Source organism: Scyliorhinus canicula, chromosome 10 (assembly GCF_902713615.1).
Source record: "Scyliorhinus canicula chromosome 10, sScyCan1.1, whole genome shotgun sequence".
NCBI classification, from domain to species: domain Eukaryota; kingdom Metazoa; phylum Chordata; class Chondrichthyes; order Carcharhiniformes; family Scyliorhinidae; genus Scyliorhinus; species Scyliorhinus canicula.
The window spans coordinates 27,652,101-27,680,029 of record NC_052155.1 but is presented as its reverse complement, the minus strand read 5'-3'; the positions used below and the strand labels follow the sequence as shown (position 1 = coordinate 27,680,029).

At 50.9% G+C, this 27,929-nt stretch overlaps 1 protein-coding gene across 1 annotated transcript in view; it reads left to right on the top strand.

The window, feature by feature from the left end:
• The window catches only part of trpn1 (transient receptor potential cation channel, subfamily N, member 1), a 162,570-nt gene that overhangs the window by 15,247 nt on the left and 119,394 nt on the right, over positions 1-27,929 (top strand). Inside the window, exons 2-3 of the mRNA XM_038810458.1 lie at positions 15,380-15,569; positions 23,052-23,165. Of these exons, the coding sequence (XP_038666386.1) occupies positions 15,380-15,569; positions 23,052-23,165 (304 nt within the window). The remainder of the gene's footprint in view (positions 1-15,379; positions 15,570-23,051; positions 23,166-27,929) is intronic.

Sequence of the window (27,929 nt, the reverse complement as noted above, 5' to 3'; positions counted from 1 at the left end):
TTGTGTACTTCCCTGTGTCCCCACCTGCTATTCCTCTTTTGCCACCTCCTTCTAGGGTTTCTGTCATTGTTACCCCACTCTGTCTGGCGCCAGAAACGGTCCTTCTCTGTTGGGGGAGCCTCAGCCGGTACTTCCCTCTGTCTCCAGTTAGTCCTGGCAGACTTGGGGGCAGTTCTGGGGTTTTCCTTTTTCCCTCTATTCCTCAGGTTTTTCCTGAGATCGGCTATCTGGTAGCAGGACCCGTTGTGGTAGTCAAACCTCTCACAGGTTTCTACCTCCATTGGCGTGCCCTGTAGTTCCTGCGCCCCACTTGCTGCCTTTTCTAGGGTCAGTGCGAGCTGTAATGCCTGCCTGCAGTCTAGCTCTGTTTCCGTCAACAGGAGTTTCTGTATTGTGAGGTCGTTTGTACCACACACTAACCGGTCCCGAAGCATTTCATTTAGCGTTGGGCCGAACTCACATTTTTCCGCCAGCCTTCTCAGGCAGGTCAAGAAATTCGTGACTGACTCCCTGTCTTCCCGCTTCGCTGTGTAGAATCTGTACCTATGCAAAATGAGGGGTGGTTTTGGGTCGTAGTGCTCTTTCACCAATTCCGTTACTTCTTGGAAAGTTTTCATGTCCGGCGCATCGGGATAAGTCAGACTACGTATAATGTCAAAAGCTGAGGGTCCGCGTGCCGACAGCAGGATAAGCCGTCTCCTTTCGTCCGTCAGTATATCATTTGCCCGGAAGAAGTAACACACTCTCTCCACAATCTCAGTCCTCAATAGCCCGGTCGAATGCCTCTAACCTTCCAAAAAAACGGCATTTTTAAAATGGCAAGGCTTACCCTCCGAGTGCGGCAGCTGGTCTCCGCAAAATTCTTAGTTTACCTCATCGCCACTGTAGTAATCCACGGGAGGCAGGAGTTCCGTCACCACACCAATATTTATTTACAATAACGATATTACAGGAGGACTTCCGGTAGCGGCAATGAACAGCTGAGCCGCACGTTCGGAGGCTCCCGGAGAAAACGGACTTTGGGGCTTTTTTAAAGGCCCCCAACGGAGCTTGTGAGGCGAATCCCGGCGTGGGAAGAGGCCAGGAGTCGCCCTAGTGGTCCCATGGTGGAGACCAGGAGCGGGGCAGGGAGAGAATCGACGGAAAAAACACCCAGAAAAAATCGGGACCCGAAAAACAAAATGGCGGCCGGCGAAGGTTTTGAAGAGTTGAAGAAGTGGGTCGAGACGACTCTGCTGCGCTGCTTCCAGGAGATGAAAGTGGAGCTGCTGGAGTCCATCAAGGTAACCAACAGGGAACTGATGGAGTCCCAGACAGCCCAGGGAGCTGCGATCCGGGAGCTGCAGCAGCAAGCCGCCGAGAGGGAGGATGAGGTCGCGGCCGTGGTGGGGAAGGTGGAGGTGCACGAGGCACTCCATAAAAAATGGCAGGAGCGGATAGAGGAGTTGGACAACCGGTCGAGGAGGAAGAATTTACGGATCCTGGGCCTCACAGAGGGGCTGGAGGGGTCGGACCTAGCGGCCTATGTGGTGACGATGCTGAACACGTTGATGGGGGCTGGTTCCTTCCAGGGGCCCCTGGTGTTGGAGGAGGCCCACAGAATTCTGGCTAGGAGACCCAAGCCGAACGAGCCGCCGCGGGCGGTGTTGGTGAGGTTCCACCGGTTCGTGGATCGTGAGTGTGGGCCAAGCGGGAGCGGAGCAGCAAATGGGAGAACACGGAGGTGCGGATCTTCCAGGACTGGAGTGCGGAGGTGGCGAGGCAGAGAGCCGGGTTTAACCAGACAAAGACGGTGCTCCACAGTCGGAAGGTGAAATTTGGAATGCTGCAGCCGGCGCGTCTGTGGGTCACCTACAAGGATTGGCACCGCTATTTTGAGTCCCCGGAGGAGGTGTGGGCCTTCGTGCAAGCCGAGAAACTGGACACAAACTGAGGGTCCCCCGGAGGGGGGATGCTGTAGAATACTGTATTTATTTATACTGTATGTGTATTTGCGGGGTTTAGGGTATGAGGTGGGGTGGCCGTAGGGTGGGTGGGGTGAGGCCATACGGGTGTTTTTGTATGGGTTTTCTAGCAGGAGTTGGGTGGACGGGTTTGGACTGAGGGGTAAACGGGGTGTTTGGGGAGCTGGTGGGGGGGACTGACAATGGGAGTGGCCCTGGAGGAGGTGGGGCCCGGCAGGGCGATAGCGCGGGCTTTCTGCGGGGTCCCGTGCTGGGAGAGGGAGGGGGCGGGGTCTTCTTCTCCCGCACAGGAGCGGGGGAGGGTGGACTGGTTGATGGGCACTTTGGAGGAGGGGCGGTCTCACGTTGGGAGTAGCCGAAAGTAGGGCGGGAGCCACCGGGGTCAGCAGAAGTTAGCTGGCTCACGGGAGTGCTGTGGAGGGAGGGGCGCGGCTAGTAGGGGTCCTAGCCTGGGGGGGGAGGGGAGGGGGGGGGGGTACCGGGTTGCTGCTGAAACGGTCAGGAAGGAGCTGGAGGACGCGGGGGGTGCTGGAGGGGGGGGAGTTGCCGCCGTGGGAAACTGGCAGAGCGTGGGACGCTGGCCGGGGGTGGGCAAGGGATGGGGTATGGCTAATCGGCAGGGGAAGGGGGCAGGGAGCCCTTGGATCCGGCTGATAACCTGAAATGTGAGGGGGCTGAATGGGCCGGTCAAGAGGGCCCGATTAGTTGCGCACCTGAAGGGACTGAAGGCGGATGTGGCCATGCTCCAGGAGACACACCTGAGAGTGGTGGACCAGGTCCGGCTGAGAAAGGGGTGGGTGGGCCAGGTATTCCACTCAGGGCTGGACGAGAAGAGGAAGGGGGTGGCGATCCTGGTGGGGAAGAAGGTGTCGTTTGAGGCGTTGAAGGTGGTGGCTGACAGTGGCGGGAGGTGCGTGATGGTGAGTGGCAAGCTGCAGGGGGAGCGGGTAGTGTTGGTAAATGTTTATGCCCCAAATTGGGACGACGCGGGGTTTATGCGGCGTTGCTGGGCTGCATTCCGGACCTGGAGGTGGGGGGCCTGATCATGGGGGGAGACTTTAACACTGTGCTGGATCCCCCACTGGATCGATCCAAGTCCCGGATGGGTAGGAGGTCGGCGGCGGAGGGGATTTGTGGACCAGATGGGGGGGGTGGACACTTGGAGGCTTGCGAGGCCAAGGGCCAGGGAATACTCGTTTTTCTCCCATGTACATAAGGCCTACTCGAGGATTGACTTTTTTGTCCTGAGCAGGGGGCTGGTGTCGAGGGTGGAGGAAGTGGAATACTCCGCCATTGCCATTTCGGATCATGCCCCGCACTGGATGGACCTCGGGCTGGGGGAAGAGAGGGACCAACGTTCGCTCTGGCGCATGGAGGTGGGGCTGCTGGCAGAGGAGGAGGTGGCCGGGAGGGTCCGGGGATGTATTGAGAGATACCTCGAGGCCAATGATAACGGGGAGGTTCGGGTGGGGACGGTCTGGGAGGCATTGAAGGCGGTGATGAGGGGGGAATTGATCTCCATCCGAACCCATAGGGAGAGGGGGGAGCAGAGGGAAAGGGAAAGACTGATAGGAGAGATGGTGCAGGTGGATAGGAGGTATGCGGAGGCCCCAGAGGAAGGATTGCTGGGGGAGAGGCGTAGCCTTCAGGCCAGATTTGACCTACTGACGACTAGAAAGGCGGAAGCCCAGTGGAGGAAAGCACAGGGGGCGGTGTATGAACACGGGGAGAAGGCGAGCAGGATGCTGGCGCACCAGCTCCAGACGCGAGACGCGGCCAGGGAGATTGGGGGAGTGACGGATAAGGCTGTGAAGGTGGTGCGGAGGGGAGTAGATGTTAATGGGGTCTTCAGAGACTTCTATGGGGAACTGTACCGGTCGGAGCCCCCGGTGGAGGGGGGTGGAATGGGGCGCTTCTTGGACAAGCTGCAATTCCCGAGGGTGGAGGAGGAGCAGGTGGAGGGACTAGGGGTGCCGATCGAGTTGGAGGAGGTTGTCAAAGGGATAGGGAGCATGCAGTCGGGGAAGGCGCCGGGGCCGGACGGGTTCCCGGCTGAATTCTATAAAAAGTATTTGGACCTGCTGGGCCCTCTGTTGGTCCGGACCTTTAACGAGGCATGGGAGGGGGGGGGCCTTGCCACCAACTATGTCGCGGGCGCTGATTTCCTTGATCCTGAAGCGGGACAAGGACCCTCTGCAGTGTGGATCATATAGGCCGATTTTGTTGCTGAACGCCGACGCTAAGCTGCTGGCAAAGATCCTGGCCACTAGAATAGAGGATTGTGTGCCGGGGATCATACATGAGGACCAGACGGGGTTTCTGAAGGGAAGGCAGCTGAACACAAATGTGCGAAGACTCCTCAATGTCATTATGATGCCGGCGGTGGAAGGGGAGGCGGAGATAGTGGTGGCGTTGGACGCGGAGAAGGTCTTCGATAGGGTGGAGTGGGAGTACTTGTGGGAGGTGTTGGAGAGGTTCGGGTTTGGGGGTGGGGTTTATTCGGTGGGTGAGGCTGCTTTACGAGGCCCCGATGGCAAGTGTAGCCACGAATAGGAGGAGGTCGGAGTACTTTCGGCTGCATCGGGGGACGAGACAGGGGTGCCCCCTGTCCCCCTTGCTCTTCGCGCTGGCAATTGAGCCCCTGGCCATGGCATTGAGGGAGTCAGGGAACTGGAGGGGCATGGTGCGGGGGGGGGGGGGAGGAGCATCGAGTGTCATTGTACGCGGATGACCTGCTGCTATATGTGGCAGACCCGGTGGGGGGATGCCGGAGATGATGAGGATCCTTGGGGAATTCGGGGGTTTCTCGGGGTATAAGTTGAACCTGGGCAAGAGCGAGCTGTTTGTGGTGCATCCGGGGGATCAAGAGGAGGGGATTGGTAGGCTCCCACTGAAGCAGGCAGGGAAGAGCTTCAGGTACCTAGGGGTCCAGGTGGCTGGGAGTTGTGGTGCCCTGCACAAGCTCAACCTCACAAGGTTGGTGGAGCAGATGGAGGAGGAGTTTAAGTGGTGGGATATGTTACCGCTGTCACTGGCGGGGAGGGTGCAGTCCGCCAAGATGACGGTGCTCCCGAGGTTCTTGTTCTTGTTCCAGTGCCTCCCCATCTTTATCCCAAAGGCCTTTTTTAGGAGGGTCAACAGCAGTATTATGGGATTTGTGTGGGCGCATGGGCCTCCGAGGGTTCGAAGAGTGTTCCTGGAACGAGGCAGGGATAGGGGGGGCTGGCGTTGCCCAACCTCTGTGGGTACTACTGGGCAGCCAACGCAGCGATGGTGCGTAAGTGGGTAATGGACGAGAAAGGGGCAGCATGGAAGAGGATAGAGGCGGCGTCATGTGTGGGCACAAGCCTGGAGGCGCTGGTAACGGCGCCGTTACCGCTCCCTCCAACGACGTATACCACGAGCCCGGTGGTGGCGGCTACCCTCAAAATTTGGGGGCAGTGGAGACGGCACAGAGGAGAAATGTGGGGCTCGATGGAGGCCCCGATACGGGGGAACCATTGGTTCGTTCCAGGGAGCATTGATGGCGGATTCTGGGGCTGCCACAGGGCAGGGGTTAGGAGGTTGAGGGACCTGTTTGTGGAGGGGAGGTTCGCGAGCTTGGGAGAGTTAGAGGGAAAGTTTGGGCTCCCCCAGGGGTGCATGTTTAGGTACATGCAGGTGAGGGCGTTTGCCAGGCAGCAGGTGGAGGGGTTCCCCTTGCTGCCCCCACGGGGGGTGCGGGATAGGGTGCTCTCGGGGGTGTGGGTTGGAGGAGGGAGGATTTCGGACATATACCAGGTAATGTAGGAGGTAGACGAGGCCTCGGTGGAGGAACTGAAGGGTAAATGGGAAGAGGAGCTGGGTGAGGAGATTGAGGAGGGGACGTGGGCGGATGCCCTGGAGAGTGTGAATTCCTCCTCCTCCTGTGCGAGGCTTAGCCTCATACAGTTCAAGGTGCTGCATAGGGCCCACATGACGGGGACAAGGATGAGTAGGTTCTTCGGGGGCGAGGACAGGTGTGCTAGGGGAGCCCAGCGAACCACGCCCATATGTTTTGGGCGTGCCCAGCGTTGGGGGAGTTTTGGAAGGGGGTAGCAAAGACGGTGTCGAGGGTGGTGGGGTCCAGGGTCGAGCCAGGCTGGGGACTCGCAATTTTTGGGGTGGCAGTGGAGCCGGGAGTGCAGGAGGCGATAGAGGCCGGGGTCCTGGCCTTTGCGTCCCTAGTAGCCCGGCGGAGGATCTTGCTTCAATGGAAGGATGCGAGGCCCCCAAGCGTGGAGGCCTGGATCTCGGATATGGCGGGGTTCATTAAATTGGAGAGGGTGAAATTTGCCCTGAGGGGATCAGTACAAGTGTTTTTCAGGCGGTGGCAGCCGTTTCTGGACTTCCTGGCGGAACGGTAGGGAAATAGGTCGACAGCAGCAGCAGCCCGGGGGGGGGGGGGGGGGGGGGGGGGGTAAGGATTAGGGGGAGGGAGAACTGTGCACATGGGTTTGTGGAGGGTGCTATCTCCCTCTTGTTTTTTTTTTCTTCCTTTTCTTTTTCTTTCTTTGTTGTTGTTTTTTCTTTTTGTTTGAAGTTGCTATTGAAGCTGGGGGGTATTGTTCGTGGAGTGTTATTGTATGTTAATAGAGCTAAGATGTTTATATTTTGTATTCTATTTTGTAAAAATTTCAATAAAAATTATTTTTAAAAAAACGATATTACAGGAGCAGCTACAAACAGTGCTGCTAGCTGTCCAGTCAACTTAAGACTAGCTCACAAAGCCTATATACAGGTGATTATATGGGCCCCCTCAATGAGCTATAATTGAGGGAGCTCATACTCCAATTGGCCAACCAATAAAGCCAATTGGAGTTCATTACAGAACCTATACTAAGGGGACATGGATTTTCTATATCCCACAGCAACTCCTGATTGCTTGCAAGAGTAATAGGTTACAGGTTGCTTTTCATCTCCCTGTTGTTGGGTCACTACCGCAGTGTAATAATTCCATTATGGCTGTATATGTGGAAGGGGAAGTTAAATCTGGCAGCCTAATGCCGGTGTTGTTGCGAGGAGTTTTTAAGACTGCTGAATGCAACCTCGTATTCCTCTGTCCATTCTGTCTTTCGTAGCTCCTCCCTAGATGCCCACTCCCCTTTCACTGGATTTTAAACTGGGCTGACTATTGCTGTGATATTGACAGTCTGCAAATAAATTCTTGAAGCTACAATCTTTTTTCATTTGCAGTTTCCTGTAAAACAAAACACAAAAGATCCATTCTGCTTGGGGCAAAATGGGTTAATTGATCTGAACATAGCGGACAATTAAAGAACTTAAATTTTGTAATTCCCAATTCCTGTAAAAAAAAATATGTATATATCTTCAGCTGTTAACAGACACAAGTTAATTCTCTGCTAGTTTGAAAGAGGGTTGCGTATAAGTTCTCACGACATCACCACCACTCTGTCACTCTGTGTGTGTGTGTGTGGAGACGTCTTGAGTGTCGGCCGGTGTCTGTGAGGTTCTGTGCCAGGAGCTCAGGGTGAGTGAGATGCGGTGATTGAGGGGGTGGTCAGGCCACTCCATTCCCAAGGTGAGACGGAAGATGCCCCCCCCCCCCCCCTTCCCGGTGCACCTGCGCCCGAGGCTTGACGCACTGCCACTCGTAAATGTCAGTCAACGTGCTTATTCTCGGGGGATGTGTCCACGGATTTTTACATTTTATTTTAGTATCTGAAGTCACATTTTGAAAGTTAGTGCCTGGCTCTTCTGAGAAGGATTCCCCTCTTGTGATATAAACCAAACTTTGGTGTAAATGACCGTGAAAGGTCTACAGCTTATTTTAGTATACTCCTTCGAGCACCACCGGAAATGCACACATCCAATGTTGACACCCTTCGTTGTCCATCGCCACCACAAGCTCGCCCCTCCCCACCAAGAATGGACAAAATCATCACGATGTAACATTTTATGAACATACTGCTCGTGTCCACCAGGCAGATTCAGACATAGACCCAGAAGGACCACACGCTGGCGAAACTATGCCACGATCCTGAGTGGCACAATTCAAGGACAACCTATGGAGGACCTGAATCCCTCACTATCTAAACATCAAGAATTCATCCTGTGGGGAGTCCAAGTAATTGCCCCTCGCCCTGGCCAGTACCCAATCTTCAAGGAGTGACACGGTGGTCACCCAGGAGTCGTCAAGGTGAAGATGCTCACACGGAGCTATGGTGGCCTGGGCTTGATTCTGACATTAAAAAGTTTGTGAAACAGTGGCCATCATGGCAGGAAAATCAGAAGCTCCCGCAATTGGCCTTGTTACACCCAGGGTGGAAATGGCCAGGGAGGCCTTGGGCGCAGGTATGCATGGGCTTCGTCAGGCCAGTTTATTGGGTCAATGTTTTTAACCTTGGTTAACGCCCATTCTAAATGGATTGGCATACTTCTGTGCGGGGGTCGGAGAATCGCCAGGGTCGGCGTGAATCTTGCCCCCGCCAGCTGCCGAATTCACCGGCACCGGGGATATGGCGGGGGCGGGAATCGCACTGCACCGGTCGGCGGCCACTAGCAGCGGCCCCCCCAGCGATTCTCTGGCCTGTTTTCGGCCAGTCCCGCCAGCGTATGTTGCACCTGGTATTTGCCAGCGGGACCTAGCTGCGTGAGCGGCCTCTGGGGTCCACCGGGGGGGGGGGGATCTGTAGGTGCCCCCACGGTGTCCTGGCCCGCGATCGGGGCCCACCGATCCGTGGGCGGGCCTGTGCCGTGTGGGCACTCTATTATTTTGCGTCGGCTGCTGTGGTCCTCCGCGATGGCCGACACGGAGATGAACCCCACTGCGCATGCGCTGGGATGATGCCAGCACACGCTGGTGCTCCCGCGCATGCGCCAACTCGCGCCGGCCGGCAGAGGCCTTTCGGCGCCAGTTAGCGTGGCGCCAAGCCCCTTCCCCGCCGGCAGGTGCGGCGCAAACCACTCCGGGGCCTGCCTAACCCCTGAAGGTGCGGAGGATTCCGCAGCTTTGGGGCAGCCCGACGCCAGAGTGGTTCACGCCACTCCTCGCCATCAGGACCCCCCATCCCGCCGCGTAGGGGAGAATCCCGCCCATTATGTCCTCCATGACTTTCAGCACCATGATTGCACCAGCGGAGAATTCCAGGCGTTCATGAAGTCCAATCGGATGAAACACGATCAAATAGCGCCATGCCACCCATCATCTAATGGCCTAGCTGAATGGGTGATCCAACCATTTAAAAATGGTGTGAATAAACAGTGAATGACCATGCCACATGCCACGACCGGGGTTACGCCTGCAGAATTGCTGCTGGGCCGACGCCTCCGGATTAGACTCTACTATTTTCGAACCTCGGTGGGAAAGTGGAGTCAAAACAGGAGGCGCAGAATAAACATTATGACACCAAATGACACGACTGCACCTTCAGGCCAGGAGATACTGTCTATGTACGCAATTTAGGAGACGTGTCCCCTTGGATCCCAGGACTGCTGGTAGGGAAGACTGGCCCCTTGTCATACAAGGACAAGTCCAGGGAGAGGACTGCAAGAAAGCACGTAGACCATCTCCTCGACTGCAGAAACTACTCTGGGCAGGGTGAGGCCCTCAGCATCCTTGAAACCTACCTCCAGGCAGCGGACTCAATCCATGGTACAGCCAAGGGTAATCCCCCAAGAGGACAAAGACTCAGGCTCCGAAATGGAGACTGAGGTGACGAACCCACAGCTGGAAGACAACGTTGGGGTAGAACCCCCATCAGTGGCCTGCTGACGCTCAGCTCAGAAGCTGCATTCACCCATCCACTTTGTGGGTTTATGTTTGAGTTTAAAATAAAGTCAGTTCACCCTTCGTCTTCGTGTCTCCCGGATTACAACAGGTAATGATGTCTGTCACTGACAAATTCTCTTCCTCCCTCAGATGCGGCATTCTTGTGACATGCCACAAACCCAGAGGACCCTCTCGACATCCGAGGAGGAACCGCTTCAGCAGTGGAGAATTCCCGGCGGAATGCACCTGCGTCACATCATCTCTCGGTTCCAAGCACCGGGGCAGATACTGGCATGTCGCTGGTCAATAGGGCATCGGGTCAGATGGCATTGAACAGTGGCGAGGGCACGTCACCCTTGCACAAGGAGCTGGCAGAGAGTATCCAAGGCGATGGCAGTTTTGAGGACTGCTGGACACCGGGACCATGCTGAGTCCAAGCCAGATGATCAGCCTCTGGAATTGCCCCTCAGGCAGCAGGGACTGCGGGATGTGCGGGAGAAGTCCTGGCAGAGGTCCCTGGGGGTATCTGTGCCATGGCCACTATCTTGGGGGAGTTCATGTGGAGCATGACACAACATTGACCCTGAACAATGACTGCACCAACCCTCTGAAAGAGCAACATCACCCTACCTAGGCCCACACCCCTGCCCTATTCCCGTAACCCCATAACCCCACATAATGTGTGAGGAAACCAGAGCACTGAGGAAACCCATGCTGACATGGGGAGAAAGTGCAAACTTAGCAGTCACCCAAGGCCGGAATTGAACCTGGGTGCCTGGCTCAGTGTGGCAACAATGCTAACTATTGTGCCACTGTGCCTGCCGCCCTTTGTGTCACCATGCCCCCATCCCCCTTTGAGGGGAGAGCTGGCTGGTGGTGATTAAACCTGAGGATCACCGACAATTTTCAGAAGGGGCAGGGCGCCTTCATGAATAACTTCAACTGGTCCGGGAATTGAACCTGTTCTGTTGGCCTCGCTCTGCATCACAAACCAGCTGTCCAGCCACCTAAGCGGCGGATCGTTAATGTCAGTGGCATCACAATGTGCTCAAACGTCCCAAGTGCACTTTCCCAGTGATTTACCATTGGATAGCAAGCAGGGAAGGGGGAGGGGCCCCTTGGTTGTACTTCCCTTTTCCTGATCACCGAGATTCCACCGGACCTTAAAGTCCCATTTGAGACCTGGAGTCTCAGGAGCAGAATGAGGCTGGAGCAGTTTGTATGGCTAATACACACCGACGGAAGTCCCCAGGATGAAAGGCATTGGAGAGGGAACAAAAAAAGTAAAAAAGCTGATTAGACATAGTTACATCATAGATCAGTAAATAATTATCTCTAATCCGTTCGATTGAAAACAGGATACACATTGTTTATTTGAAGTTTATTCAAATGGCTGCAGTATATATGAAGCAGCGTGTACTGTTTACAGAAAGGACCTTGTTATGACCAGTGAAACACTCTCCACACGTAATTTTTGATGTTCGGTGAAGTCAGCTAGGTAATGTTTTAACATCTTCTTCTTCTCTTCTTTGGTAGTCTTCTGACGTGACGCCTTCTTCGATACGTTTTTGACGTATCCCTTTTGCATACGTTCAGGCGGCGCAAGTGTCGTCTTCGTAAAAAGCAAGGAGCTTGTTTCTTTTTCGGCTTACAGCTTCCCATTGTGTCTCTCACCTTTCTTTTTGCTTCTTGTATCGCAGTATTTTTTTTTGATGTTTTGCCATCTTTCACAGCTTATAATATATGAGGCATCTATTATGATGTGGTGGATTTTTGTGACTTTTCACTGCCTTGTAAGGGATTGGTGACAGGGCGCGTTGGGCACTGATTATGATGTAGTTGAGACATTAATGCCTTATAAGGTATTGTGTCCACCCAGGATCTCTTATCTATTTTGCCTTTGGTAAAGCAAGGGATTTTATCCTTGGCACCATAACACTTTGCAGCACCAACATAGCCCACATTAAGTATCGCACAAGCAGCTGCAGAGTAAACCTCTCTCTAGATATCCTGACCCTCACTGCACCTATTTCTATGTAATACACAATGCACCATTATTGCCTTTGAATGACATCATGAATTTGATGCCAAATTAGGAGCTTTTTTGTATTATGGGCTCACCTCTGGCCAGAAATGGGCTGAAGGTGCATATCTCGCAGAAGGCCCAGCCAAGAGCAGACTCCCATAATTTCAAACTGCTTTCCAATTGGGTTCCAGAGTTGGAAAGGCATTCAGCTGGCTTAGCTGTGCCCTTCAAATTATTCTACAAGGCTTTGTACTGTTGGTTGGGGAGTTTCTCACCTTATGGCACTCAGTTATTTTGAGCTCTGAGCTTCTGAAGCTGGTAGCAAATAATGCACCTGAGAGATCAATGTGAAGCATCCATCTGACATAGATTGCAAAGACCAAAATGGTTAGATGCTGGCATTAGTGGGTGAGATGCTGGCATTTCATCTCTGGGATCTGGGTTCATCTGGAGTTTCCAACCCTGTTGATGGAGCAGTGAGGTACTGCCCATGCATTCTGCAGGAAGAAAGCTGGGCCTGAAACAGCATATTCACTTCATTCACAGCATCTCACAACATGGATGGAGGTTCTGTGGCCCATCACGTCTGCCCTTTGAAAGAGCCACTCAGTTAGGCCCATGCCCTAATTCCCTCCCCCACTTAACCTTTCAGGCATCCATCCAATACTCTTCTGAAAATTGTTCTTGACTCAACATCCACCACAACAACATCCAGAATTTATATAGCACCCTTAACCAAATAAAATACCCCAACCCCTTTCACATCAGCATTGTCAAATAGAATTTGATATCGAGCTACATTAGGAGATATTAAGACAGGCGACCATTAGCTTACACATTACAGATCCTGTAGAAAAACTCAAGTTCTCTTGCCAATCATCTTAAATCTCTATCCCCTGGTTGCCAAACCATGTGCCGGGGGAGATTTTTCTCTTGTTTATGATTTTGAACATCTCTGTTAAATCTCCCCTTAACCGCCTCAGCCCTAAGGGCAAAAGCCCTTGTCTCTCTAGTCATCTCCACACAAGTGAAGCCCCTCAGCTCCGATTCCATTCTAGCAGTTCTCCACAATTGCCAAAGCCTCGACAACCTTGTATGATGCCCAGAATTGGACTCGGAAGTGCCATTGAGGCCAAGCCCGTGATTCATGTTATTCAATTAATCAAATACATGCCAATGGACCCCCATGTTGTTTTTCAATTGGTAGATTATAAGGGAGAGGGAGGAAAAAGCTAATTTCCTTTGTCGGATGCAGTTAGACAGGTGGAAAGTGATTTATTTTATTTTCTTTCAGTACAAATATCTAATGCAAGTCACCAGAACAAATAGGATTTATCAAAGTGTTGAATGTGTTGCTCCTCCACAAAAAGAGCAGAGTTTGGCTTTGCCACCTTTCCACGTAAGTGGTGGAGTTCTCAGTGCCTCCCAGTGATGGCAGATCCGACAACTATTTCCATTTCCTCCTGTTGTTTCGGTTGATAAATTTTACACTCAGCTTTTTCAAGCTTTAAAGGTCGATAGATACGCCATGATCCACGATGGGTTAGAATCATATCCTTATTTCACTTATTTATGAATTCCAAGCTAAACTTCTGTCACAAAGTTGTCAGCCCCATGGGGAAGCCCATCGGTAGGACCAGTGTATAGTCACAGGAATCATCCATTTGTGGGTTAAGTGAATCTACTCTGGTGCCACCAGTCGAGAGGATCCCTACAAACCACACCCGATACTGTGGATTCCATTTGGCGAAACAGATTGGGAGTCATCGTTTTAAAATTTGAAGTTTTATCTCATTGTTTGGCTGCGTTGGATTGAGAGGGGTTGATTTTGGACGCCTCTAACTGTGATGTTTTCCTTTGTTATTTCCAACTAACCAATAAAGATAAGGCAGAAAGCAAATAAATCATGCACGACTGATGAAATTTAATGCAGGGATGTGTGAAGTGAATCATTTTGTGAAGGTGAGGTAAAGTCCCCATAGTCCCAGATGACCATAGGCTGCTTTCCCCTTTGAGGGGGAGAGCTGACTGATGGTGATTCAACCTGAGGATCACCACACCTCAGGCGAGGAGAAAGGCATGAATAACCAGGAATAACCAAGAAATAACCATGAATAACGAGGAAAAAGATGGAAAGAAAATATAAAATACATGGTGCAATTCTAAAGAGGGTGCAGGAGTAGAGGAACCTTGCTGTACAGGTGAATAAATCAATGATGGCAAAATAGGGTGTGAGAGCGATTATTAAAGCATTCGGCACCCTGGGCTTTATCAAAGGGGCATAGAGGGCAAAAGTAAGGAGGTTGGTTATGTGAAACCTCTATAAACACAAATTCAGCCTAAACTGGAATATTCAATCCAGTTCTGAGCATCACACTTGAGGAAAGATGCAAAGATATTGGAGAGGATATAGAAAAGATCCACGAGAATGGTGGAAAGGATAAAGAGTTTCAGTTACGTAGAAAGATTGGCAAAGATTCTGTTGGAGAGAAGAGGAGAGAGATGAATGCCCTGGGGTCAAATTGCACCGTAGCAGATAGCTAAACCTCCGTTCATTAAAAATTGTGGAATTAACAAATGCATGTCTAACAATTACCATAGCTGCCCTAAAATCGCATTCAGTTCACTGATGTCCTTGTAACCACACAGTGGTTAGCACTACTGCCTCATAGCGCTAGGGACCCAGATTCGATTCTACCCTTGGGTGACTGTGTGAAGCCTGTACATTCTCCCGTGTCTGTGTGGGTTCCCTCCGGGCGCTGTGGTTTCCTCCCACAGTCCAAAGATGTGCAGGTTAGGTGAATTGGCCACACTAAATTGTCCCTTGGTGTCCAAAAATGTGTAGGCTATGTTGCGGGGATGGGCTGGGGGAGTGGGCCGAGGTAGAGTGCTCTTTCGGACGTTCAGTGCAGAAGTGATGGGCTGAATGGCCTTCTGCACTGTAGGGATTCTATGATTCTAAGTCAGGAGCCATCCAGCTCCCAGGCTGTGGGCACTGTGTAAAAAGTTGTAAGTTGTAAATGTTAATATTATTTGAAAAATGTGTTTGTGCATACAGAGTTGATAGTAATCTTGCAGTGAAATGAGGGCAAGCGTGCAGTGCAGGAAAGGCAACATGATGTTGATTGAAAGTGTAAAAAAAGAGGTAAGGATTGTGCAAGACTGTTGTTGAAAGGGGAAGAAAGGGGACTTAGCTGAAGCTTTTTTTGATGAGCTGGTCCATGAGGGTTCAAACAGACAAGAGTTATATTAGTCACTTTTAATCCTCAACTTCCTCTTACATTTCATCTTCTCCTCTACCTGCAGATGCTAAGGTAAATTATAGAATCTTACAGCACAGAAAGAGGCCATTCTACTTGTGCATATATCTTTGAAACAGTTGTCCAATTTAGCGCCACGCCCTAGATTTTCTCCTATAATCCCAATTGTTAGTGCGCTCACTAAAACACCGAATACTAGTACAACATATGAAAGGTGTGAACTTCAACATGCATCAAGGAAATGGCCAGCTTTTCACCAATTCTGTAAGGCATGTGGCAGGAGGAGCCATTCTCAGCAGCAGTTCACCAGAGCAAAGGCTACAAAGAGCTGTGCCCTGATCCAAACAGACCAAACACAATGAGTGCCTTCAAGCAACAGGAATAACCATTCAGTAACCTGTCAGAAACACATACATGAGGTGACTGACAAACCAGAAAATGATGATGATGTGCACAATGAGACAAAGAGTGGTGGACAAATGTTTCATACCGTCAGCCTCATGGAAAACATACATGTCATCACTTTGTTCAAAGTGTTTGCCAAGATTCAAATGATCTGTCCTACGAAAGTTAGTAACTATTCATTATTGCCATGGTTGACACAGGGGCATGTGCCAACATAATACCTCCGGGAATTCTGAAAGACATTTATCCACAGAAGTAACCACAGAAACATATGAACATACGAATTAGGAGCAGGAGTAGTCCAGTCGGCTCCTTGAGCCTGCTCCCGTCATTCAATAAGATCATGGCTATCTAATTTTAATCTCAACTTCACATTCTTGCCCATCCTCAATAATCTTTAACCCCCTTGCTTATCAACAATCTATTTACTTTTGCTTTTAAGATACCAAAGGCAGAATTCTCCGCTCCCCACGCCGGGTGGGAGAATCGCGGGAGAGCCGGGGCGACTCATGACACGCCGCCCTGGCACCCCCCGCGATTCTCCCACCCCCCCCCCCCCCCCCGCTCGGATGAATCGGCGCTCGCCGATTTTCACGGCGACCGGCGATTCTCCGGCCTGGATGGGCCGAGTGGCCTGACGTTCCCGACCGGTTCACGACGGCGGCAACCACACCTGGTCGCTGCCGTCATGAATATGGCGCCAAATCTTTGTTTGTGTCTTGTGGGGGGCAGAGAGGGGAGTGAGCACCACGGCCGTGCTCGGGAGGGGACTGGCCCACGATCGGTGCCCACCGATCGTCGGGTCGGTGTCGCCAAAGAGACGCACTCTTTCCCCTCTGCCGCCCCGCAAGATCAAGCCGCCACGTCTTGTGGGGCAGTGGAGGGGAAGACGGCAACCGTGCATGCACGGGTTGGAGCCGGCAGCAGTCGTGACGTCAGCCGCGCATGCGCGGGTTGGAGCCGGCCAACCTGCGCATGCACGGCTGACGTCACTTAGGCACCGCCGTCGCGTCATTCTCGGCGCGCCGCCTTGACGCAATCGTCAAGGCCCGGCGGCCGAGATTTACGGAGCGCCGCTCCCAGCCCCCTGGGGGGGTGAATAGGGTGCGAGGAGCGGCCTCAGAGGCCGTCGTGAAATTCGGCCGAGTTCCCGATCCCGCGCGGGAGCGGAGAATTCCGCCCCAAAAGTCTCAGCTTCGACCACCCTTGTGAGGAAGAGAACTTCAAAGTCTCACAACACTTTGAGAGGAGAAAAAAAATCCTCATCTCTGACTTACGGGTGACCTCTTATTTTTAAACAGTGGCTCCTAGATATAGATTCTCCCACAAGAGGAAACATTCTTACTGCATTTGCCCTGTCAAATCTCTTCAGGATCCTTAATGTTTCAATCAAGTTGCCTCTTAAACTGGGAGCTGGTTTAACTCAGTTGGCTGGATAATTGATTGGTTTGTGATGCAGAGCAAGGCCTTGAACAGCACAGGTTCAATTACCATACCAGCTGAGGTAATTCATGAAGGCTCCACCTTCTCAACCTTGCCCCTCAGCTGACGTGTGGTGATCCTGAGGTTAATCCACTACCAGTCATCTCGTCCCCTCAAGTCATCTGGGACTATGGCAACTTTACTTTACTTTTACTTGTCTAAACTCTAGTGAATCCAAGCCTAGTCTGTCCAGCATTTCCTCATAGGCCAACCCCACCCGTCCCGGGTATTAATCCAGTAAACCTTCTCAGAATTGCTTCCCATGCATTTACATATTTTCTTAAATCTGGAGACCAATACTGTACACAGTACTCCAGATATGGTCTCACCAATGCCCTGCTTTACTGAAGCACAACCTCCGTACTCTTGTGTTCAATTCCCCTCACAATAAACAATAACCTTCGATTAACTTTGTTAACTTTGTGAAATTCTTACGCTGAAAGTTTTGGCATACAGCGGTTCATTAAATCCATTAAATCCAGACCTGTCACCGTGTGTGCAAGTCCAATCAATACTCCTGGGTATTTCAGATGTTCTGCATCATGGAAACTAAAGGCCCAGCAATTGCATGTTTACCGGAACGTTGTGACCTCACAATAGTAACACTCCTAACAATCTATGGAATCAGTTCGACATCACAATCTCAGAAAGTGCCACTACCTCCTCAGTTCAGGTCCTCAAATAAAAAGATCTAGAATGATTGAACAAAATTGGCAGTTTCAAGGGAGCTGCAACATTTCACATTGCAGAAGCATGGAAGTGTTAAGAATTGGGGAAAATTAAGATTAAAAAAGAAGGGAAATTAGGGAATTGATTCAAGGCAGACGTCTGAGAAGTGATGAGATCCGACTTTGTCTATTGGTGGAAAACAAGTATTTGAACTCCGTCCCTCACATTATAGCAGAAAATACACATACACCACTACGAACCGGGGTTCCAAGTAACCCTTCTGGGTTTTGGATACCTTCGTAATTAATTGGGGCGCCCCCCCCCCCCCCAACCCCCGGCAATTCTCCGGCCCGGGATGGGCCGAAGTCCCGCCACTGTCATGCCGGTCCCACTGCCGTGAATCAAACCACCCATCTTACTGGCGGGACCAGGCAGCGTGGGCAGGCTCCGGGGTCCTGGGGGAGCGCGGGCCGATCTGGCCCTGGGGGGGTGTCCCCACGGTGGCCTGGCCCGCGATTTGGGCCCACCGATCGGCGGGCGGGCCTGTGCCGTGGGGGCACTCTTTCCCTTCTGCCTTCGGCCCTGGCTGGCGTGGCGCCAAAGGCCGTTCCCGCGGCCGGCAGGGCGCCAATCACTCCGGCGCGGGGCTAGCCCCTCAATGTTAGGGCTTGGCCCCTAAAGGTGCAGAGACTTCTGCATCTTTGGGGCAGCCCGACGCTGGAGTGGTTCACGCCACTCCATCCCGCCAGGACCCCCCGCCCCGCCGGGTAGGGGAGAATCCCGGCCCAGGTTCCTCTGATTTTGAATCTCTCCATCCTGCCCCAAATATACCATTTGGATTATACAGTCTTTCCATTTATTCTCCCAAAATTGCATCATTCACGCTTATCGACATGAAATTGGACCTGTGCATGTGTCTGTCCATGCTCACCTCAAGTCTTCTATTCATGATTTACTAATTGCTAAGTTCTGTATCATCCATAAGCTTCAAAATTGTACTTCCTATACCCAAGTGCAGGTAACATATTTTTAACAAGAAAAACAATAGCGAGCAATAGTAAGCATTCTAATAATCCGAAAGGGTCTCAGATGAGACATGAAACCGAGGACCTGGCTGCCCTAATCAGGCAGATGTAAAACACCACACATTAGTATTTCAAATACCAGGGAGTCAGCCATGGAATCCTGGCCAATATTTATTGTTCAATCAACATCGTAATAAACAGATTATTTGGTGCTGTGCTATTTGTGGGAGCTTTCTTTGCATATTTTGTCTGTTGGCTTTCTGCACCATAACATTATCTACACTTCAAGTACTTTATTGGCTGGCAAGAGATATTGGATGTAGTTGTGAACGGCTCTATTTAAATCTGTAAAATAAATATAAATCATCATAGAATTTACAGTGCAGAAGGAGGCCATTCGGTCCATCAAGTCTGCACTGGCCCTTAGAAAGAGCATCCTACTTAAGTCCACATCTCCACCTTATCCCCAGAACCCAATAACCCAACCTAACTTTTTGAATACTTAGGGGTAATTTTAGCATGACCAATCCACCTAACCTGCACATCTTTGGACTGTGGGAGGAAACCGGAGCACCTGGAGGAAACCCACACAGACACGGGGAGAAAGTGCGAATTCCTCACAGACAACCACCCGAGGCCAGAATTGAGCCTGGGTCCCTGAATGTGTGAGGCAGCAGTGCTAGCCACTGTGCCACCGTGCCGCCCATATGAGTCATTATTTTTTTAATACCATCTACTGACCGCTTTTCTCTCCATAATACCATAAGACACAGGAGCCATTTGGCCCATCAAGTCTGCTACGCTATTCAATGAGATCATGACTGATTTAATATGATAATTCTCAACTCCATTTTCATGCCTCATCACCATAACCCTTGATTCCCCTACTGATTGAGAATCTGTCTAGCTCAGCCTTGAACAAAGTAACCCAGCCTCTACAGCTTTGCAGGGTGAAGAATTCCAGATCACTACCCTCTGAGAGGAGACATTTCTCCTCATCTCTGTCTTAATGGACGGCCCTTTACTTATACCCTCTGGTCACAGTCTCTTCCACAAGGGGACACAACCTCTAATCATCTACCCTGCAAATCCCCCTGAGAATCCTATACACCTCAATAAGGTCACCTCTTATCCTTTAAACTCCAATGTGTACATGCCCAATCTACTGAACGTCTCATAAGAAAATCCCTCTATACTTGCGGTCAACCGAGTGAACCTTCTCTGGACTGCCTCCAGTGCTCGTATGTATTTCCTTAAATAAACCGTCAGAAAATCATTTATTTACCACTACACGCTGCTTCGTAACCCTCAGTCAATTCCACCTCCAAGTTACAATTGTCCCTTTAATCCAAGTGCTTTTATTTATCGAATGAGCCCATTATGTAATACTATACAAAATGTTTTCAGAAAGTCCACATATATAATATCTACTTCACTACCCCATAGCCTTCTGTTACCTCATCAAAGAACTCAAAAAGGTCCATCTGACATAATATTACTTTACTAAATGTATACTGGCTGTCTCTTATTAAACTCATCCTCCCCTAGTGAGAATTTAATTTGCTCCTTGTCAATGGTTTGTAATAGTTTACCCACTGCTGACAATTAAACTAATTGGAGTGCATACAACATCTCATCTTCCGGTTAGGCACGCTACAGCCTTCCGGTCTCAACATCGAATAAACAACCTCAGATGATCAGCTCTACTCCACCTCGACCCATTTTATTTTCATCCCATTTCATTTTAACTGTCTTTTACCATTTCTTGTCTTTCTTAATATATATTTAACGCCATCTTATCCACCTTTCCTTACCCTTTCTCCTCTTTGCTTCCCCCTTCTCTCCCCCCCACATCTACAGTTCGCCCTCTGATGTTAGTTTCTCTGCTGTTTGTCCCTTCACATCTTTTGTTCTCTCTGGGGACTGCCATTAGCACTCTTTCCCCTTGGTTTCTGTGGTCATTAGCACCTGGTTTCCCTGGGTTTCTGTGGCTATGACTCATCTTTCATTTTCACGCGACAGTATAAATATTTCACACTATCTCTGTCTGTTAGCTTTGACGAAGAGTCATCGGACTCGAAACTCTTTTCTCTCTCTACAGATGCTGCCAGACCTGCTGAGATTTTCTAGCATTTTCTCATTCATTTCAGATTCCAGCATCCGCAGTAATTTGCTTTTATAAAACAAATTGACCTTTAGTTACCAGTTTATAGAAGATCTTGTGGTGCAGGGGTAGTGCCAAAAGTTCAAATCCCATGCCAGGAATTATTAGTCATGAAGGAGTGTTTATGATGTGGTTCAATGCGCTGATGATGAGCCTGGGAATCCATTCACCACCTCCCCATTGTTCTCAGAGGAAAAAGTCTGACGGTACACTTAAAAAAGACAGATTTATTCCTCTCCCCTTTCCCCAGTCCCATGTCAAAGGAGGATTAAAGTGTTGTGCTCAGTCTCCGCCTTCACGTGCCTCAGCAAGCTCGAATGCATGACTTATTACCCTTGAATGACGCCAATCCAAATAATGTCTTCCTTGTATCTATTTTTATCCTAATTCCCTGTCCCTCCTTCGCTAGAGCAACACTCACTTTATTGTCATTTTTGGTGCAAAATACTCTTTCAGCACCGCAGTGCCCTCTTGCTCTATGAGAAGATTTTGTTTTTGCCCTCAACTAGTGTTATCAATCACTTAAATATCCTTTTGCTTTGTATATATTTATAAAAGACTTTTAAGTTCCCTTTTATTTCACGCGTGAATCTTTTTTCACACTTTCCCAGGGCAAGTGCTACCCTCACTCAGACAAACCTTTCCCTTCCACAGTGACCTCCCTCCTCGCCACTATCCCTCCCATTCCTCATCCCCCTCTGCTCACTCATTCCACCTCCCTTCACACCCCTATTCTCTTGATACCCCTCCCCTCACCTCATCACATCCTCTCTTCATCCCATTCTCTCAACCCCCATTCCACTCCTCACCACCCCATCAACCTCCATTCACCCCCACCCGCTTAACCCCATCTTCCCTCTCTTACCCATCCCCTCACCGATGCCCCATCCTATCACCATCTCATTCATTCTCCCCTCACCTCCTAAGACTCATCCTCTTATCTACATCCCTCAACCCCCATCCCCTTCCCTCACCCCATCCCCTCACATCCATTCAGTCCCCTCATCACTCCATCCCCCTGCTCTCCCCATTACCTCCTCTCCTCACCCATCCTCTCCAATGTTTATTCCACCCGTCACCATCCCATCCCCCTCCCCTATTCCCCCCCCTCATGCGTGCATCCTCAACCCGCATCCCACTCCCCACACCCTCGTACCCCCTCCCCCTCACCACTACTCATTTATTTATTTAGTGAATGCAAAATATTTAAACCAAGCAGTTTCTTCCGGTCCTGCTGTGCTGAGTACAGGCAGGTGTCCGCTGTGTCTGTGGATTGGACATTCTTCTATGACGTGTTGCATAGTTTGTTGTATAGGGGGCTGACAGTAATGTGGAGGTTGGCCAAGCAGGGGCCATGGCCAGCCCTGAAACCATTAATGGTGGGCCACACTTTCCCTGCAAGGTTTAAACTAGGCCATTGTTGGTTGGGGGAGGGGGGGAGGGAGGGGGGGAGGGGGGAGGGGAGGGAGGGGGGATGGGGAGGGGGAGGGGGAGGGAGGGAGGAGGAGAGGGGGGAGGGACGGGGGGGTGGCATTGCAAACTTTTACTGTCAATTTGTGGATTATTGGAGCTCAGTGTATATGTGGAGGAGTGACGTTTGCCAGGACAGAGAATGGTGTTGAACATAATGTTCCAGTAATGATACACATGGTAGCATTCAGCTAGATATCAACTCTGTGTGTGAGTGTGATGATCTTGGTCAAACCGGGAAGAAGCATTCTGCTACTGAGTGTGAGAGCACGAGTGCTGAGGCTCGGAGGGTGGTGGTAACTGCACCCCACCTCGAGCTGGCTAGTTTGGCAATCAAGTTGTTTCTGGACCTGACCTTGGCAACAGTAGTCCCAGAAGGTCAGCGCCCTTTCCAAGGTCACTCTGAGGCACGCTGGAGTTCGGTGGTGCTTTAACTTGTAGCCATTCATTTGGGTGTTAATCTTTTCACTGGCTTTTGAATTGTAAAGATGCGGTAGGCCGTATACTGTTTTTGCAGGGCTTGGCTCGAGTCCCCGTGTGTTACACTGTTATTCAATATGTTTATTGAGAAACAACAAATAAGCTTAAAAAAAATAATTGAACAGCCAGGCAAACTATTCTAATTCTATTCGCCGATTCTCACTGCATTTAGGCTGGTTTAGCTCAGTGGGCTAGACAGCTGGTTTGTGATGCAGAACAAGGCCAGCAGCGCAGGTTCAATTCCCGTGCCAGCTTACCCGAACAGGCGCCGGAATGTGGCACCTAGGGGCTTTTCACAGTAAATTTGTCCTTGTGACAATAAACAGTTATTATTATTATTTATTCTTGCTTTTCAGCTCAAGGATCAGTTGCCTCTACACTGTGCAGCTAGTCGACCCAGTGGGGCACTCAACATCGTGCAGACACTGCTGAAGTCCTCAAACAAAGATGCTCGGTTCATACAAGATAAGGTAGGTGATGGACAACCTTCGCAATTATTGGGTGCAGCTGAGTACACTGGCACTGTCATTCTCTTTCTGGTCGCACTTTCCCAGGTTGTTGACAATTTCTGCAGCATTACCCGTAAAATTCCAGTGGTTAGGCAAGCGGATCACTGAGTGAACATGATGTCATCAAGTGGATCACTGATTGAATGTGGAGTCACTGATTGGATCACTCATTCAGCCTGGTGTCACTGAGAGGATCACAGATTGAATGTGGAGTCACTGAATGGATCACAGATTGAATGTGGTGTCACTGAATGGATCACAGATTGAATGTGGTGTCACTGAGTGGATCACAGATTGAGTGTGGTATCACTGAGTGGATCACAGATTGAGTGTAGTATCACCTGAATGGATCACAGATTGAGTGTGGTGTCACTGAATGGATCACAGATTGAATGTGGTGTCACTGAGTGGATCACAGATTGAGTGTGGTATCACTGAATGGATCACAGATTGAGTGTAGTATCACTGAGTGGATCACAGATTGAGTGTAGTATCACTGAGTGGATCACAGATTGAATGTGGTGTCACTGAATGGATCACAGATTGAAGGTGGTATCACCTGGGTGGATCACAGATTGAAGGTGGTATCACCTGAATGGATCACAGATTGAGTGTGGTGTCACTGAATGGATCACAGATTGAATGTGGTATCACCTGAGTGGATCACAGATTGAAGGTGGTATCACCTGAATGGATCACAGATTGAGTGTGGTATCACCTGAGTGGATCACAGATTGAAGGTGGTATCACTGAGTGGATCACAGATTGAATGTGGTATCACTGAGTGGATCACAGATTGAGTGTGGTGTCACTGAATGGATCACAGATTGAATGTGGTGTCACTGACTGGATCACAGATTGAATGTGGTGTCACTGAGTGGATCACAGATTGAATGTGGTGTCACTGAGTGGATCACAGATTGAATGTGGTGTCACTGAATGGATCACAGATTGAGTGTGGTATCTCCTGAGTGGATCACAGATTGAGTGTGGTATCACCTGAGTGGATCACAGATTGAAGGTGGTATCACCTGAGTGGATCACAGATTGAAGGTGGTATCACCTGAGTGGATCACAGATTGAGTGTGGTATCACCTGAGTGGATCACAGATTGAAGGTGGTATCACCTGAATGGATCACAGATTGAGTGTGGTATCACCTGAGTGGATCACGGATTGAGTGTGGTATCTCCTGAGTGGATCACAGATTGAGTGTGGTATCACCTGAGTGGATCACAGATTGAGTGTGGTATCTCCTGAGTGGATCACAGATTGAGTGTGGTGCCTCCTGAGTGGATCACAGATTGAGTGTGGTGCCTCCTGAGTGGATCACAGATTGAGTGTGGTATCTCCTGAGTGGATCACTATATTTGATGTCACCAAGGCAGTCGAGAGGTAATCCAAGCTTATTTCAGCCAAGTTGGAGTCTGGCAGCTGTTTTTTAAATTGTTACCAAGGCTGAAATTTACACGGGTGGGCCTCGACCCCGGCAATAAGGCCAATTCTTGATCAGGAACCCGGAATTGGCCAGAGCAAGGTGTTGGGCGAGATCTTCCCAGCGGCGTCCAATTAATAAGTTATCTCCAGGAGCCAATCCAATTAGGGCTTTTTCTGGGTTCTACAATTGCAGTCCATGCATTTGGCTGTTGGCAGCTATTTCAGCAGGAGAGACTGCAGCGCCATCGAGATGCCTTGAGTAGGACTTACACCATTCGTGGAGACATCAGTCTCAATGACATGGCTCCAGTGGTATTGTCTTGCTCCAGAGGACACATAAGCCTTGAGAATTACTGCAAGTAAATTAATAAACAACCTCAAATGTTTCGCATCTCAGATCTCCCACTGTGAAGGCGCCTTGGTGGCGTTGCTGGACTCCAGCCACAGCAGGGAGTCTGCAACAACAGAAAACCTGTCTCCTTCCATGCAAATGGGTAGGTATGAGTTTTCCATTGCCTATGACTGCCTCCCGTGGACACACTGGCAAACTCATTCACAGCCCGCTTTGAGTAAACCTGCCGGAGGCAGAAACGGGCAGCATGGTAGCACAGCGGTTAGCACAAATGCTTCACAGCTTCAGGACCCCAGGTTCAATTCCCTCCTTGGGTCACTGTCTGTGTGGAGTCTGCACGTTCTCCCCGTGCGTGCGTGGGTTTCCTCCGGGTGCTCCGGTTTCCTCCCACAGTCCAAAGATGTGCAGGTTAGGTGGATTGGCCATGCTAAATTGCCCTTAGGGTCCAAATTGCCCTTAGTGTTAGGTGGGGTTACTGTGTTATGGGGATAGGGTTGAGGTATGGGCTTCGATAGGGTGCTCTTTCCAAGAGCCGGTGCAGCCTCGATGGGCCGAATGGCCTCCTGCACTGTAAATTCTATGGAACTATTAGTGAGCTTTCCCAGCTTCATATGACGGCAAGATAGCACAGTGGTTAGCATGGTTACTTCACAGCACCAGTGACCTGGGTCGATTCCCGGCTTGGGTCACTGTCTGTGCAGAATCTGCATGTTCTCTCTGCATCTGCGTGGCTTTCCTCCGGGCACTCCGGTTTCCTCCCACAAGTTCAGAAAGACGTGCTTGTTTGGTGAATTGGACTTTTTGAATTTTCCCTCAGTGTACCCGAGCAGGCGCCGGAAGTGGCGACTAGGGGCTTTTCACAGTAACTTCATTGCAGTGTTAATGTGACACTTGTGACACTAGTAAAGATTATTAATTATTATTTTCCCTATTTTCCTAGTATCCTTCCCCCAACCTCCTATCCTGCCTCCAAGGAATATTCTGGCCTGAGAGAGAGCCTGATAGAATTAAGCTCAGTCAGCTATGCAATTTTCCGATGTGTGCAGTGGAACTCTGCAGAATTGTATCTTGTAAAATGACTGCCCAAAGCCCCATAGGAGGAGTTGTGGTGGAATCTTGAGAGTCTTTCTGCACCTCTTTTCTTCACTGGGTCAAAATCCTCCTTCCCTAACAGCACTGTGGACGTACCTACACCACATGGACTGCAGAGATACAAGAAGGCCACTCACCACCATCTTCTCAAGGGTTAGGAATGGGCAATGTCCGCATCCCATGAACGAAGAAATAATTTTTATTTTAACTCGCTTGGCCCAATTCTCCAGAAAAATGTCTGTGTGTGGTAGCGAGCCGGAATTGCTGTGAGCTTCCCAGCGCACGGCCCAGCGAGGCCGGCAATGCAATTCACCGTTAATTGGTCCACTTACCGAGGCCTCATGGGTTTCCTGCTGCAAATGAAGGCTCGCCAGTCCCCCCCCCCCCCGCCCCCCTGTTAATAAGCACTTAAGCTGCACTTGCTCAGCCAACCCCAGCCAGCTCACAACAAGTGAGTTTGAGTGGGGTGATCATTGCTCGGCACAACATCGAAGGCCGAAGGGCCTGTTCTGTGCTGTACTGTTCTAAATGGCGCCCAGGAGACCAGCCCCAAGTTTCAGGGATGCTGACCTGGGGAGGATGCTAGACACGGTGGAGGCCAGAAGGGATGCCCTGTACCCCCGATGGTCTCTCAGGGTGAGCCACAAGGCAGCCAGTGCTGCTTGGGCTGAGGTGGCGGCAGCTATCAGCTTGAGGAATGTGACCAGGAGGACTGGCCTCCAGTGCAGGAAGGAGATCAATGACCTACAGCGGGCAGCATGAGTGAGTAGAAACCAACACTCCCCACCCCCCAAGGGGGCATCCATACCCCAACTCCCCATGTGACCTCCAACCCTTCCTCTACCCCCTTCCCCCCCCCCCTCAACCAACTCCTGCAACCTCTCCTTCACACCCACTCTCCCACCACTGTGAACCACACATGTGGCTACCGATGCCCTCTCTGTATCTTCTCCCCAAGAAAAGCTCTTCCATAACCATCAAGAGAGGGCCCAGACTGGTGGAGGAGTGCCGAACATAAGAATCCTCACCTCCTTCGAGGAGCGTGCCCTGGAGATGACGGGGGTTGCCGAGGCCAGATTGGTCAGCCGCAGAGTTGTGAACCACTGGCCTCCACCTGGTGGACCTGTCAAAGTGGGTTATTGCATTACTGACTGATCAATCTGTACCACTGACCACATGTCCATTCTCCAGCAGGTCATCGAGCCAACGGCGTTGGCCCATCCCAGGTGCTCTCCTGACTCCTTGGCAAACCTTGGAGGAGAGCTCCGAGGATGCCACCGTAGTTGCTGCACAGCTGTCATCCCCACCCCCCACCAGCGCAGGTACACACACCTTGGTGGGACATGTTAGTGGACAGGCTTCCGGGGCACAATCTGGTGAGTACCACACCTCTGATGATGCACATCGGGTGGAGGCAGTAACCCCCAGGCGAAAGAGCAGTTGGAGGGCTGCTGGATCCCAGGATCCAGCTGGGTCCCAGCCTGATGCTGAGCCTCTGGTACAGATGTACCCAGAGCTGATGGACGATGATAGGGAGCAACCTGGATGTTCAGAGGGAGATGTCAGCGTCACTCCAGCAGATCCGAAGCCACTTCGAGGAGTCCCAGAGGCTGCGGGTGCAGGAGGTGGTGCCGGCAATGAGTGGCACCAAGGACAACAGGATGTTCGATTAGCTGGGGGATGTCACCAGTCCCAGACCGACCTTGATAAGGTTGTGTGGGACATGTTCCGCTCTCAGATGGGCATGGACGAGGGGCTGCTGAGCATGACTCAATCACTGAGGAGCATCACCGAGGGCACCGACATTATGGTGCAGTCCATGGGGAGCCGCCAGGGGCTGGCAGA